This window comes from Salmo trutta, chromosome 12 (genome assembly GCF_901001165.1).
Source record: "Salmo trutta chromosome 12, fSalTru1.1, whole genome shotgun sequence".
Lineage (NCBI taxonomy): Eukaryota > Metazoa > Chordata > Actinopteri > Salmoniformes > Salmonidae > Salmo > Salmo trutta.
The window spans coordinates 86,915,477-86,932,178 of record NC_042968.1 but is presented as its reverse complement, the minus strand read 5'-3'; the positions used below and the strand labels follow the sequence as shown (position 1 = coordinate 86,932,178).

The window sequence follows — 16,702 nt, the reverse complement described above, 5'->3', positions numbered from 1 at the left end:
TGAAGTACTTTGTACTGCATTTTTATGGTACAAAATGTACTATATAAGATATTATACAATATATACCGGAGCAGACGCTTTTATCCAAAGCAACTTAGTCATTCCTGAGCAGGAATCAAATCCACAACCCTTGGTGTTGCAAGATCCATTACCAACTGAGCCACACTGTCAAGTGAAGTTTGATGTAATTTGTCAGGCTGAGGAGGAAGCCAACTTGTTGAGGAGACAGCGGCAGTACCTGGAGCTGGAGTGTCGACGCTTCAAACGGAGGATACTCATAGCCAGGCACAACGTGGAGCAGGACCTGGCACGAGAGGTACACACATGCAAACACACATCATTCCTATTCACCTCCAAAGGACATGACAGGTTATCGCTCAACACATGGAGCTGTCGTGTGAACATTCCTCTCCTTTCTCAATTCATTTATTATTCATTATCTCTCATGCTCTCTTTCATCCTCTCCTCTCTTAACACCCTCTCTTCCTCTCCTCCATTTCTGTTTCAACCCTTCTCTCCTCCTCCTCTCCTCCTCCTCTCCCCTTCCTCCATCCCCTCACCACTTTTCATTCACGCTCTCCTTTCTTCCTGTCCTCCATCTGTTTCAACCCCTCTCCTCCTGCCTCCATCTCTCTCCCTCCTCTCCCCTTCACCCTCCCCCCACATAGGGAGGCAGGTAACCTAACGGTTAGAGTGTTGGACCAGTAACCGAAAGGTCGCTAGTTCGAATCCCTGAGCCGACAAGGGGGAAAAATCTGTCTGTGCTCCAGGGTCACCAGGCTGACCCTGGCCATGACCCCACTCCCCGAGGGTGTCTCTGGGAGTTGGGATATGCAAAAAACACATTTCCATTTCAAACATGTGTAAAAAAACACAACTGTACAAGTGTGAAACACTAAATTATTATTATATTACTTGTCATTCAATCTCTCCATCTCTCTTCTTCTCTCTCAGGAGTTGAATAAGCGTCAGACCCAGAAGGACTTGGAGCATGCCATGCTGCTCAGACATCACGAGTCCATGCAGGAGCTGGAGTTCAGACATCTGGGAACCATCCAGAAGATGAGGGCGGAGCTTATCAGGACGCAGCACCAGACGGAACTGACCAATCAGCTGGAGTACAACAAGAGGAGGGAGAGAGAGCTGAGACGCAAACACGTCATGGAGGTCCGACAGCAGCCCAAGAGTTTAAAGGTCAGGAACACAGACACTGGCATACACACATACCCCACACATACACACACACACACACACACACACACACACACTTTACTGTCCCCCACTCCCTCCCCCAGTCTAAGGAGATGCAGATTAAGAAGCAGTTCCAGGACACGTGTAAGATCCAGACACGTCAGTACAAGGCCCTGAGGAACCACCTGTTGGAGAGCACTCCCAAGGCCGACCACAAGGCGGTGCTCAAGAGACTGAAGGAGGAGCAGACCAGGAAACTGGCCATCCTGGCCGAGCAGTATGACCACTCTATCAACAACATGCTGTCCACACAGGCTGTGAGTACCACATACACGCACACGCTGTTGTCTCTCTAAACAGGTATCAAACACAGGCAAATTAAAAACTACTTTTCGGGAAGACTTAATAAAAATATGTTCAATCCCTAGTCCTAACCCCAAGGGGCTACTGTTTGTGGTAGGGCTGCATAATTAATCAAATTCACGTCAAAATCGCAATATTGACATGTGCAATCCATATTGCATTGAATTGTTTAAATGCTGCTCAGCTGCGTGCTATCAGGTTTTTTTTTTTTTTTTTTTTTAAGTTTTTTTTTTTATAGTTGACTTTTTGTAGCGTCTTTCCCACTCCTCTTGCGACTGCTTTCCCACAGACACCAAGCCCCCTGTCAATCAAGCAGCGCTGTTTATCCTCCTGGCTGTTAGATGCAGTTTTCTTGGTGTTCTGTTCGGTCAAATGATTGTTCCAAACAAGAATGATGCTGGTTTCCACTTTGCTTCATCATTCTATTTCTATCCCTCCAAGTGTTTGATCTACGTCGCAAGTAAAAACAAATCTCCCTTTTTTTGGGGGGGGGCCCATATCGTGCAGCCCTAGTTCGTAGCATATTGCTAAAACCATCCAATGATTTCAGATCTATTTACTACTGGTCTCCACCTTTTGTTTTGTCCCCATGCCCTCTGTCCACCCTTCTCCCTCCCCAGCTGCGATTGGACGAGGCCCAGGAAGGGGAGTGTCAGGTACTGAGGATGCAGCTGCAGCAGGAGTTGGAGCTGCTGAACGCCTACCAGAGTAAGATCAAGATGCAGACAGACGCCCAGCACGACAGAGAGAGGAAGGATCTGGAGCAGAGAGTGTCGCTCCGCAGGGCTCTACTGGAACACAAGGTAGGGACGAGGGGTGTGTGTGTGTGTGTGATATAGTAGGTGTTGGCATCGCTGTGTGTTTCTGATGGTCTCTCGTCCCCATCTCTCTCTCTGTGTGTGTGTGTGTCTCCAGATTGAGGAGGAGATGCTGTCTCTGCAGAAAGAGCGTGTGGAGCGCATCAGGTCCCTGTTGGAGCGCCAGGCCAGAGAGATAGAGGCCTTTGACTCAGAGTCCATGAGACTAGGCTTCAGCAACATGGTCCTGTCTAACCTGCAGGGCTCTGGCTCAGACACACAGGGCAGCCCAGGGGGGTGGGGAGGAGGGGGGTCCGGACTGTCTCATCATGGTCACAGCCACCACCAGGGGGGGTCCAGCTCCCAGCAGCCGTGGGGTCACCCTGTGCTCGCTGGAGGCCCCCCTCCCTGGAGCCTGCACCAGCCCTCTGGAGGGGGGAGTCAGAGGGGGAGTGTGGGAGGGGTGGTGGGGGGGGCCAGGAACAGCCCCCAGGCAACGAGGAGGGCGTCGACGTCAGGAGGGGGGCGGAGCGAACAGGCTATGAGCATGAGCGCCAGCATCACCTCTCAGATCTCCAACGGATCACACCTGTCATACACCTAGACACACACACACACCTAGACACACACACCTGTCGCACACCTGTCATACACCTAGACACGCACACCTGTCATACACCTAGACACACACACCTGTCATACACCTAGACACACACACACACCTAGACACACACCTAGACACACACACCTGTCACACACCTAGACACACACACCTGTCATACACCTAGACACACACACCTGTCATACACCTGTCATACACCTAGACACACACACACACCTGTCATACACCTAGACACACACACACACCTGTCATACACCTAGACACACACACACACCTGTCATACACCTAGACACACACACACACCTGTCATACACCTAGACACACACACACACCTGTCATACACCTAGACACACACACACCTGTCATACACCTAGACACACACACACACCTGTCATACACCTAGACACACACACACACCTGTCATACACCTAGACACACACACACACCTGTCATACACCTAGACACACACACACACCTGTCATACACCTAGACACACACACACACCTGTCATACACCTAGACACACACACACACCTGTCATACACCTAGACACACACACACACCTGTCATACACCTAGACACACACACACCTGTCATACACCTAGACACACACACACACACACACACACCTGTCATACACCTAGACACACACAGACACACACACCTGTCATACACCTAGACACACACAGACACACACACCTGTCATACACCTAGACACACACACACCTACACACACCTAGACGCGCACACACACCTACACACACCTACACACACCTAGACGCACCTACACACACCTAGACGCACACACACCCCTAGACTCGCACACACACCCCTAGACTCGCACACACCCCTAGACGAGCACACACACCTAGACGCGCACACCTAGACGCACACACACACCTAGACGCGCGCGCACACACACACACACACACACCTGTCATACTCCTAGACACACACACCTAAACACACACACACCTAGACACACACACACCTGTCATACACCTAAACACACACACACACATCTAGACACACACACCTAAACACACACACACACACACATCACCTGTCATACACCTTAACACACACACACACACACACACACACACACCTAGACAGCGTTTAGAGGGTTGGGTCAGTAACCAAAAGGTCTCTAGTTTAAATCCTCAAGCCGACAAGTTGGGGGGGGGGGGGGGGGGGGGGCGGATCTGTCGACGTGCCCTTGAGCAAGGCACTTAACCCGAATTGCTTTCAGTCGCCGTTGATAATGGCTGACCCTAGCTGTGATCCCACTCTCCGAGGGCGTCTCAGGGGGAGTTGGGATGTGCAAAAAACACATTTCCAATTCACACACGTGTATTAATACACACTGGTACGTGTGAAGTAGGACTGATATTAACAGACACCAAATTATGATTATTAACTGAAGACACTACAGATATACATACCGTTGCTGTCTGATGAAAACCTTGTAACTCCATTTTATCCCAGAACATTTGTATTGAATGCAGTAACTCCCCTCAATAGACTGAATATGTCATGACTCTACGACTAAGAACATGTTTATAATAGCTCCTGAAGTTTGGTAATTATATCTTCGTTAAAAATATAATACTTTTTTTGTTGTCAATTTCCTGAAATGTCTGTTTTGGAGATGGGCCTACAGGGTTCTCATCAGAAAGCGATGATACGTGTGTTTGTGTGTGTGTGTGTATACAAATCTGAGAGTCAAACACCCACAGCTGGAGTGTAACACACTTGTCATACACCTGACCGAACGTGTGTGCGCACGCACACACACAGGCCCAACTGTTACATTGTCACACAGCCATACATATACAGGTATCATACACAGTGGATACAGCACACTAAGCTGGGAGTCATAGGGGAAACCAATATCTCTCTTACTGCGTGTGTGTGTATGGATGTGGGTACGTAGACCCGCAAGGCACTGTGGCCCCTCATGATGAGTCCCGTGCTTTTTCCCCCTTTTTTTTGTGTCCCCCCCCACCCCATTAAAGTTGCCCATCCTTGGTATCGACTGACAGGAGACTGTGTTAGAACGTACTGTAACTGTGCCATAGTCTAATAGTGGCTCAACCACGTCTGCTCATGTCATGCTGTTTACATTTTACATTTACATTTTAGTCATTTAGCAGACGCTCTTATCCAGAGCGACTTACAGTAGTGAATGCATACATTTCATACATTATATTTTTTTGTTGTACAGGTCCCCCGTGGGAATCGAACCCACAACCCTGGCGTTGCAAACACCATGCTCTACCAACTGAGCCACACGGGACCACGTGTTTGACATAGACATACACACACACTTAGTCACTTTTTTTATATATATATATTTTTTAAGCACTTTACGTTTGGCAATCCTTTACTTGAAACGTCAGGATGCTTATAAAGTGGTTATAATGCCCTGTGTTGGCCACTGTTTTCAGACCGTGACGGACGCATTTAGCAGAGAGTTGTTCCGTATGCTAGTTTGGAACATTGCAGAAAACTTTGCTAGGGTTTTAATCAGTCACGTCCCTGTCAGTCTCTGGTCTGGATGGCCATTTTGATCCAATGACAACAGCACTTTGCGATGATCATGTGACTTCACAGGGATGCTGGCACTTACTGTACAAACAGACGTAAACACACACTTCATGAGAGTAGATCTCACATGATCCATATTCACCATTTCTTTCTCTTACCTTTTCTCGCTCTCCTTCACCTTTTTATCGCCATCCTTCAAATATCCCCCCCCCCCCTGAACCCCTCCCCCCCAAACTATGGGGCATGGTGTATGTGAACAGAGTGATACGAGAGGGTGGGATTATAGAACTGGTAAAGGAAGCTGAGGTCATAGAGGGATTTAAGGGAAGATCTGGGGGTTACTGAATAAGAAGATAACTTTCAGTGTGGGGTTTACAGAATGTTCAAAGGAGAGTTCTAGAATGGTGGAGGTTGTCTGGGGGTAAAAATACTATACAAATACTAACCCCTGTACAGACTAGTACACTACAGTATGCAGTACAGACTAGTACAGTACAGGTGTAGTACACTACAGTATGCAGTACAGACTAGAACAGTACAGGTGTAGTACACTACAGTATGCCATACAGACTTTAGTACAGAACAGTACAGGTGTAGTACACTACAGTATGCCATACAGACTTTAGTACAGAACAGTACAAGTGTAGTACACTACAGTATGACATACAGACTAGTACAGGTGTAGTACACTACAGTATGCCATACAGACTAGTACAGAACAGGTGTAGTATACTACAGTATGCCATACAGACTAGTACAGAACAGGTGTAGTACACTACAGTATGCCGTACAGACTAGTACAGAACAGGTGTAGTACACTACAGTATGCCATACAGACTAGTACAGAACAGGTGTAGTATACTACAGTATGCCATACAGACTAGTACAGAACAGGTGTAGTACACTACAGTATGCCATACAGACTAGTACAGAACAGGTGTAGTATACTACAGTATGCCGTACAGACTAGTACAGAACAGGTGTAGTATACTACAGTATGCCATACAGACTAGTACAGAACAGGTGTAGTACACTACAGTATGCCGTACAGACTAGTACAGAACAGGTGTAGTACACTACAGTATGCCATACAGACTAGTACAGAACAGGTGTAGTACACTACAGTATGCCATACAGACTAGTACAGAACAGGTGTAGTACACTACAGTATGCCGTACAGACTAGTACAGAACAGGTGTAGTACACTACAGTATGCCATACAGACTAGTACAGAACAGGTGTAGTACACTACAGTATGCCATACAGACTTTAGTACAGAACAGAACAGGTGTTGGTTTATGACTGCTGAATGTCCTTTTGGGTGGGTGGTGATGCTGCTGTTGCTCCTGCACCTCCCCCTGTCGTTACCCCCCCTACCCCTTTCTCCCTACCGGACCACCGTCCGACCCCCTCCTCAAATACAGACAGACCCCTCTCGCATATATATATATATATATATATATATATATATATATATATATATATATATATATATATATATATATATATATATATATATATATATATATATATATATATGGTGGGGGGAAGTGTGGTAAAATAATATATATATATACATATAAATAGTTGATTTAACAGCAATTTAATGTGGGATGTATAGGAAATAATGTGTTAATATTGTACATGTTTAGAATTGTAAAAAAAATCGACATTTAAAAACAAATCCATGTTGAGACCAATTAACTGCGTGTATTGTGAAGACACAAATCGCTGTGATAACTGACATGGTCTCTAACGATGCTTTGAAACAAGGAAATGAATGAAAAAAACATGATCAACAACACCTTGTACATACACACACACACGTGTGGTCCTGGAGTAGTGTTATTAGATTCCATTGGGGTTCTATCGAGTTCCGTTGGATCCCATTGAATTCCGTTGGATTCTATTGTCTCTACTAGTTCAGACTCGCCACTGACCTGTGAACTATTCTCCATCTTCTCTTGTCCACTCATTCTTTCTGCAAAGAACCTTCAGGTCTCTCCCCAAACTGAGGAGGATGTGCTGTACTGCTCTTCCTTTTAATGGTTTTAATTTACTGTTCAGGTTTTTATTTCTCTTATCGAGAGAAATGGTTGGTTTTTATCTACATCGATTGATGTAATTCAGTTGGTCAGATTATGATGCCATCTAGATTATACTCTGAATGGTCAGATTAAAATAAGAGATCCACCCTGGTTCATCCTTGGAGAGGCGGGATCTCTGTACAGTCTGATCAGTATTCCTTCTGATCGTTAGAGTTACAGGAACGATTCCCACGCCATGCAATCTGTATTAAACTGTATAGGTTGTGCAAAAAAGATGAATGTCTTACATAAAAGAATATATACAATAATAGAAAAAGTGATTTTAAAATGTTTAAAAGAAATTGAGAAAGAATGTTTTAGGAGACAAATGTAATATTTTGTTTGTAATTACTTATTTTGTTTGGCAGAGGGCTACTGAACAAAGATTCCACTGTAATAAAGTAATTTTAGTACTTCTGTGTCCTGTCAGTGTAGTGGGGGTTCAGCGTGAGTGTGTGTACTGCTTATTTAGAAACTGCAAGGCAATGAGTATGGTTACATGCACACAATAATACGATTATTGTGAATATTCCAATGTAATATAAGTTTGATTTAAACGTTTACATGCTTTCCAAGAAGAAGGATTTCCCAAATAATCCTGTTTACATGGACACATCTGAAATCAGGCTGCCTGATGGGACTTTGATAAATGCAGAAAATCGGCAGTTGAAATAAACTTTATTTTTGGGAAGCCTATTTTATATAATAATAATCATTTGAAAGATTGCTCAGAAAACCATGTTTTAACCGGCGTACGCTTAAGATCAGCAGAGTAAGGTGTTTACATGACAATCAGTTTAATACTGTGTTATTAGTGTGGGTACTCAATGACAGTAGATGAATATAAATCCTTATCTTTAAATATAAACCAAACACATGACCAGGAGTTTTTCTTCTATCAGGTCACGTGGTTGGACAGGTATGGCACCTTGACCTGTTGAAAGTCTCATTCCCTATAGGCTCCTTTCTGTGTGTGCAAATATTGTTGCACGAGGGCGTTAAGGGCTCAGTTTGGTTGCAGAAACCCCTCCCTGATAATATGGACATCTGCTTGGAGCTCAAATGCAGAGCAAAAGTTTGTCTTTTTTTTCTGACTTTACTGAGAGAGAGTGACAGTGAGGAAAGATATCGGCCAAAGAGCAGCAGGCCTGATTCTAACCGATGCCGGCATAGGTGACACCATAGACCTGTGCCGTAGACCACCCTGGGCCACTGCTGAGTGAAGGTTTTGTTTAATCACAATCTAGTGTGAATATTACAGATAGCCAATGTACAAAGCACAATGTCCTTATCACGACTCAGGATATGACCCAGATGCAGACACAAGAGGTAGATGGTTCAGGTCTCAGAATATATATTATAAGAAAGGAGTAGGCAAAGGGCACGCTCAGGACAGGCAAGTACATTTACATTTTAGTCATTTAGCAGACGCACTTATCCAGAGCGACTTACAGTAGTGAATGCATACATTTCATAAATTATATATTTTTTTCCCCCTGTGCTGGCCCCCCGTGGGAATCGAACCCACAACCCTGGTGTTGCAAACACCATGCTCTACCAACTGAGCTACAGGGAAGGCTGGAACCGGGAAGACTAGAAAACAAACACTTGAGAAACGGGAAACACGATGGTAAGACCTGACAAAACAAGACGAACTTTCAACAGACAAACGGAAAACGCAGGTATAAATACACAGGGGATAATGGGGAAGAATAGGAGACAGCTGGTCGGGGGTGGAGACAAGCACTAGACAGGTGAAACAGGGTGTGACAGTCCTATAAACCAGGGGTTCCCAACCTAGGGTGGCATGACCAAGAGCAGTAGTTCCCAAACTGTGGGTCGGCCCCCACTTGTGGGTCGTGGCAGGGGTCCAGGTGAGTCGCAGGATGACATTGCCAAATACATCTTTGGGATAGAAAAATGCTTTCAGTGTAAAGTTAAATGACTAAAACCTAATAGAAAGTATGTAGAAAAGATGATGGACTTATACATTTTTTCAATAGTAGCCTTTCAGGTTATGTCAATGTAGGACTCGTTTTACTGTGGATATAGATACTTTTGTACCTGTTTCCTCCAGCATCTTCACAAGTTCCTTTGCTGTTGTTCTGGGATTGAATTGCACTTTTCGCACAAGTATCAACTAGCTAGTTAGTTAACATTAACTCACCATTCATGTAGTCAGACTTCTAAGTGGTGACATTCTAGCTAACCAACAATCCTTGCCATAGCGCTGGCCTAACTTTAGCTAGCAAGTCTGACTACACGAACAATGAGTTAATGCTAACTAGCTAGCTAAATATCCATTTCCTGGTGGGCTAACGCTAGCTAGCATGTCACCACGTAAAAGGTTACTACACTAAAGACTTGTCAACAAAAAGGTCAAAATAGTCATTATGCTAGCCTATGCTGGTTTTCTTTTTACTTGTAAGGATGGTAACATGCGTTGTACATGTAACTACAGTCGGTGGTTATCTAGCAAATTTTCATAAGCACCTAGCTGACCACAGATCTTTGACCTAACCAAAATAGCTTGTTAGCAGCTAGCAAACAGGGCTTATCTTATCACACAGCTCCAGTTCATGCAAGAACCAATGGGGTGCTGCATACAATGCCTTCGGGAAAGTATTCAGACCCCTTGACTTTTTCCACATTTTGTTACGTTACAGCCTTATTCTAAAATGGATAAAATCAATACAAATATGCAGCAATCTACAGTACACACAATACCCCATAATGACAAAGCAAAAACAAGTTTTTAGAAATGTATTAAAATAACAAACAGATTCCTTATTTACATAAGTATTCAGACCCTTTGCTATGAGACTCGAAAATTAGTTCAGTTGCATCCTGTTTCCATTGATCATCCTTGATGTTTCCACAACTAGATTGGTGTCCACATGTGGTAAATTCAATTGATTGAACATGATTTGGAAAGGCAGACACCTGTCTATATAAGGTCCCACAGATGACACTGCATGTCAGAGCAAAAGCTAAGCCAAGAGGTCCAAGGAATTGTCCGTAAAGCTCAGAAACAGGATTGTGTTGAGGCACAGATCTGGGGAACGGTAGCAAAAAATGTCTGCAGCATTGAAGGTCCCCAAGAACACACTGTCCTCCATTATTCTTAGATGGAAAAAGTTTGGAACCACCAAGACTCCTCCTAGAGCTGGTCGCCCGGCCAAACTGAGCAATCGGGTAGAAGAGCCTTGGTCAGGGAGGTGACCATGAACCCGATGGTCACTCTGACAGATCTCCAGAGTTCCTCTATGGAGATGGGAGTACCTTCCAGAAGGACAACCATCTCTGCAGCACTCCAACAATCAGGCCTTTATGGTAGAGTGGCCAGACGGAAGCCACTCCTCAGTAAAAGGCTCATGACAGCCCGCTTGGAGTTTGCCAAAAGGCACCTAAAGACTCTCAGACCATGAAACCAAGATTGAATTCTTTGGCCTGAATGCCAAGCGTCACATCTGGAGGAAACCTGGCACCATTCTTATGGTGAAGCATGTTGGTGGCAGCATCATGCTGTGGGGATGTTTTTCAGCTGTAGGGACTGGGAGACTAGTCAGGATCGAGGCAAAGATGAACGGAGCAAAGTACAGAGATCCTTGATGAAAACTTGCTCCAGAGCGCTCAGGAACTTAGACTGGGGTGAAGGTTCACTTTCCAACAGGACAACGACCCTAAGCACACAGCCAAGATAATGCAGGAGTGGCTTCGGACAAGTCTCTGAATGTCCTTGAGTGGCCCAGCCAGAGCCCGGACTTGAACCTGATCGAACAAGTCTAGAGAGACCTGAAAATAGCTGTGCAGCAACGCTCCCCATCCAACCTGACAGAACTTGAGATGATGTGCAAAGTTCAATGGGAGAAATTACCCAAATACATGTGTGCCAAGCTTGTAGCTTCATACCAAAGAAGACTCGAGGCTGTAATCGTTGCCAAAGGTGCTTCAACAAAGTACTGCGTAAAGGGTCTGAATACTTATGTAAATGTGATATTTCAGGGGTTTTTTAAACATTTTTTTCTTTGTCATTATGGGGAATTATGTGTAGCTTGATCAGGGAAAAAAACAATTTAATCCCTTTTAGAATTAGGCTGTAACGTAACAAAATGTGGAAAAACTGACATTTACTCCTGAGGTGCTGACCTGTTGCACCCTCGACAACTACTGTGATTATTATTATTTGACCATGCTGGTAATTTATGAACATTTGAACATCTTGGCTATGTTCTGTTATAATCTCCACCTGGCACAGCCAGAAGAGGACTGGCCTTTCTAGGGAGTTTTTCCTAGCCACTGTGCTTGTATACCTGCATTGCTTGCTGTTTGGGGATTTAGGCTGGGTTTCTGTACAGCACTTTGAGATATCAGCTGATGTAAGAAGGGCTTTATAAATAGATTTGATTTGAAAAAGTAAAGGGATCTGAATACACTGTATACAGGAATACCCACATTCACTGGAATGCCCCGAATTGAGGGCTGCAGTTGCACACTATTGAAACATCTGGATAAAAACAAAAAGCTTCCAGCAGAGATCCCTGCTCTCAGTTATGAGTTCCTAAACTTGTCAGATGGTAGTGTGACATCCAAGGATTCGAGCTTCATCATGTGGTATTTTTACTTTGACACAGGGGTTTAGAAGTTTTAGAAGTAGTGGGGGGGTGGGGCATTAGATTTATTGTATTTATATATTTTTTTGAGGGGGTGGTAGGTTTGCTTTAATATTGCAGATAGATTCTAATTTCCGTCAATGTAATTATTTGCATTATTCCAATCCCCCATATACTTTTTTGTAAATACACTACCAGTCAACATTTTTAGAACACCTACTCATTCAAGTTTTTTAAAATGTATTTTTACTATTTTCTACATCAAATTTTATTGGTCACATACACATGGTTAGCAGATGTTATTGTCAGTGTAGTGAAATGCTTGTAGAAAAATAGTGAAGACATGAAAACTATGAAATAACACATATGGAATCATGTAGTAACCAAATCAAAATATATTTGATACTTGAGATACTTCAAATAGCCACCATTTGCCTTGATGACAGGCTTTGCTTTTTGAGGTAGTCACCTGGAATGCATTTCAATTAACAGGTGTGCCTTGTTAAAAGTTTAGCCAATCAGTTGTGTTGTGACAAGGTGGTGTGGGTATATCGAAGATAGCCCTATTTGGTAAAAGACCAAGTCCATATTATGGCAAGAACAGCTCAAATAAGCAAAGAGAAATGACACATCTCCACATCAACTCTTCAGAGGAGACTGTGTAAATCAGGCCTTCATGGTTGAATTGCTGCAAAGAAACCACTACTAAAGGACACCAATAAGAAGAAGAGACTTGCTTGGGCCAAGAAACATGAGCAATGGTCGTTAGACCGGTGGAAATTTGTCCTTTGGTCTGGAGTCCAAATTGGAGATTTTTGGATCCAACCGCCGTGTCTTTGTGAGACGCTGTGTGGGTGAACGGATGATCTCTGCATGTGTATTTCCCACTGTAAAGCATGGAGGAGGAGGTGTTATGGTGTGGGGGTGCTTTGCTGGTGACACTGTCTGTGATTTATTTAGAATTCAAGGCACACTTAACCAGCATGTCTACCACAGCATTCTGCAGCGATACGCCATCCCATCTGGTTTGGGCTTAGTGGGACTATCATTTGTTTTTCAACAGGACAATGACCCAACACACCTCCAGGCTGTGTAAGGGATGTTTGACCAAGAAGGAGAGTGATGGAGTGCTGCATCAGATGACCTGGCCTCCACAATCACCCAACCTCAACCAAATTGAGATGGTTTGGGATGAGTCGGACCGCAGAGTGAAGGAAAAGCAGCGAACAAGTGCTCAGCATATGTGGGAAATCCTTCAAGACTGTTGGAAAAGCTTTCTGGTGAAGCTGGTTGAGAGAATGCCAAGAGTGTGCAAAGCTGTCATCAAGGCGAATGGAATCTGAAATATCTTTTGATATAACACTTTTTTGTTACTACAAGGTTCCATATGTGTAATTTAATAGTTTTGATGTCTTCACTATTATTCTACAATGTAGAACATAGTACAAATAAAGAAAAACCCTTGAATGAGTATGTGTTCTAAAACTTTTGACTGGTAGTGTGTCAGACATGTTCTGGATTCTCTTTCTCATGGTGTCATTGGATAGGGGTCTGGTTTTAAGTTTGTTGGCGGCTGACTCCCACAATTTCAGTGCCCATGTCAATCGCAGCAGGGAGTTTGAGATCCTCTGCGCCGGTGTGGTCTTTTTTGCACTTAGCAATACGCTGGGCCACAAGGTACGATGCGCAAAGTTACTTTTCTTGTACCATGCATACGTTGTTCAATGAATCTTGTGAGGCCTCCAGATATTGACATTTCCTTTTAAAAGTCAGATGTCTTACCTTTGTGGCTTGGATGCTTGGTGCCCAGATGCCTTTTCATTTTGGAGGGTTTTATGCTCTTATTAGCTAGCAGCTTGTTGCATAGGACCCACTGCAGTCTACACTCACCCTGCCTGTCTTCTATATATGTAAAACCATATTTTATGAAGTCAGGGTCGTATTTTCTCTTCTTGACATGGACCGGGTTGTCTGCCTTGTTGTTGACCTTGGAAGCAGCAGTAGATGAAGAGGGAGCTGCATGTCATAAAAACTGGCCCATGATTTTACTCTGACAGCTAGACTACATATGTTAAATGACCGCTGACTATCCACATGTGCAATGCCTGCAGAAAACATCTGCATATGTAGCTGTCAATCAAGCTAGCTGTCAGAAGAAGATCTGTATTATCTGATTGGATGTGTCACATTTAAAACAAAACAATGTTACAGAATTATTTTTTTGATTGGATCAATGTGTCAAACCAAATGTTTATTGGTCACATACACATATTTAGCAGATGTTGTTGCGGGTGTAGCGAAATGCTTGTGTTTGTGTGTGTCGAGAACGTTATTGTATTGGTCAGTGAGTGAGCGCAGCGCGAAAAGCCTCCGAGTCCGAACATAGCTTGCCATTTCACCACTGCGGACGCACTGCATGTGTTAAGTCAGCAATAATAAGCGGTGCGGCGGTATTCTTTCAAAATGAAAGTTTCGGTGCGGCGGTTACCTTTTCAAAATGTTTAAGAAATATATATATATATATATTACACACACACACGTAACCCTCTCCAGGCTCGAATATGACTCTCACAATATGAACTTATGCAGAGTATCTCAGCAGCATGGGATGTTAGGTGAGAAGGACATCTCCAATAAGAATTCCTATTGTAAACTATCTAGGGTTATGACAATAGGGTATTAACTTCAGATGAAATGATTATAGGTTTCTGTTATTGAATCAGGATAAACCATCCCATGCATTACATTAAATTGAAACAATCAATGACTCCATCAAGGCAATATACATAACGTTCCATATGTGTATTAAAACATTTTCAAACAAATATACATTTTCAGACACAACATCAAAATAAATACAAAATTATCCCCAATGAGTCGTGCATAACCCGTGTCCAAATTATTTCAAGTTTGCTTAATTAACCTTTCTAGGGTATGTGGGACGAAATCGTCCCACCTACTCAACAGCCAGTGGAATCCCGTGGCGCGATATTCAAATACCTTAGAAATGCTATTACTTCAATTTCTCAAACATATGACTATTTTACACCATTTTAAAGACAAGACTCTCGTTAATCTAACCACACTGTCCGATTTCAAAAAGGCTTTACAACGAAAGCAAAACATTAGATTATGTCAGCAGAGTACCCAGCCAGAAATAATCAGACACCCATTTTTCAAGCTAGCATATAATGTCACAAAAACCAAAACCACAGCTAAATGCAGCACTAACCTTTTATGATCTTCATCAGATGACACACCTAGGACATTATGTTATACAATACATGCATGTTTTGTTCAATCAAGTTCATATTTATATCAAAAACCAGCTTTTTACATTAGCATGTGAAGTTCAGAACTAGCATACCCACCGCAAACTTCCGGTGAATTTACTAAATTACTCACGATAAACGTTCACAAAAAACAACAATTATTTTAAGAATTATAGATACAGAACTCCTTTATGCAATCGCGGTGTCCGATTTTAAAATATATTTTCGGCAAAAGCACATTTTGCAATATTCTGAGTAGATAGCTCGCCATCACGGGCTAGCTATTTTGACACCCACCAAGTTTGGCACTCACCAAACTCAGATTTACTATAAGAAAAATTGGATTACCTTTGCTGTTCTTCGTCAGAATGCACTCCCAGGACTTCTACTTCATCCACAAATGTTGTTTTGGTTCAAAATAATCCATAGTTATGTTCAAATATCCTCTGTTTTGTTCTTGCGTTCAAGACACTATCCGAACGGTGACGCGCGGACGCGTATCGTGACAAAAAAATGTACAAATATTCCATTACCGTACTTCGAAGCATGTCAAACGCTGTTTAAAATCAATTTTTATGCGATTTTTCTCGTAAAAAAGCGATAATATTCCGACCGGGAGACGTCCTTTCCGTTCAAAGACTCAAAATCTAAAATGGACTCTTCACGTGCACGCGCGCACCCGTCTCATTGTTCTCAGATCGACCACTTACCAAATGCGCTACTGTTTTTCAGCCATGGGCTGCAAAGTCATCATTCAACGTTCTGGCGCCTTCTGGGAGCCTATGGGAGCCTCAGAAAGTGTCACGTTACAGCAGAGATCCTTTGTTTTCAATAAAGAGAGTGTAGAAGGCCAAGAAATGGTCAGAGAGGGCACTTCCTGTACAGAATCTTCACTTATACATTGAATAAATATTTCTTCAAAAAGCATAATGCATTAACAACATTACAGTTTAGGAGCAATTCAATCATCTTTTAAATATAACACCAATTAATTATAACAAATAAACTCAATACCTGGTTCAAACAAGGTTATTACACATATATATATATATATATATATTATATATTCCTTACTGAGGAGTTGGCAACACTGTTCTTTCAGTATCACGAGCCTGGTCCAATAGGTATAATATATATATTCTTGCAAGAGTTGGTTTATACTACCCTTAAAATCATCCCAAATCAAATTGTATTGGTCACATACACAT

At 43.1% G+C, this 16,702-nt stretch overlaps 1 protein-coding gene and 1 long non-coding RNA gene across 4 annotated transcripts in view; both read left to right on the top strand.

Annotated features, from left to right (window-relative positions):
* The window catches only part of LOC115204586 (serine/threonine-protein kinase TAO1-like), a 47,682-nt gene extending 44,716 nt beyond the window's left edge, over positions 1–2,966 (top strand). For all 3 annotated transcript variants that reach the window (XM_029770245.1, XM_029770243.1, XM_029770244.1), the window contains 5 exons: positions 197–316; positions 955–1,194; positions 1,296–1,508; positions 2,175–2,357; positions 2,470–2,966. In XM_029770245.1, coding sequence (XP_029626105.1) covers positions 197–316; positions 955–1,194; positions 1,296–1,508; positions 2,175–2,357; positions 2,470–2,955 — 1,242 coding nt within the window. In that variant the 3' untranslated portion in view covers positions 2,956–2,966. The remainder of the gene's footprint in view (positions 1–196; positions 317–954; positions 1,195–1,295; positions 1,509–2,174; positions 2,358–2,469) is intronic.
* A 2,304-nt stretch (positions 2,967–5,270) lies between these two features.
* Positions 5,271–6,896, top strand: LOC115204585 (uncharacterized). The gene is made up of 2 exons (XR_003880400.1): positions 5,271–6,244; positions 6,806–6,896. It is a non-coding gene; the product is annotated as an uncharacterized LOC115204585 (long non-coding RNA).
* Positions 6,897–16,702: the final 9,806 nt, after the last annotated feature.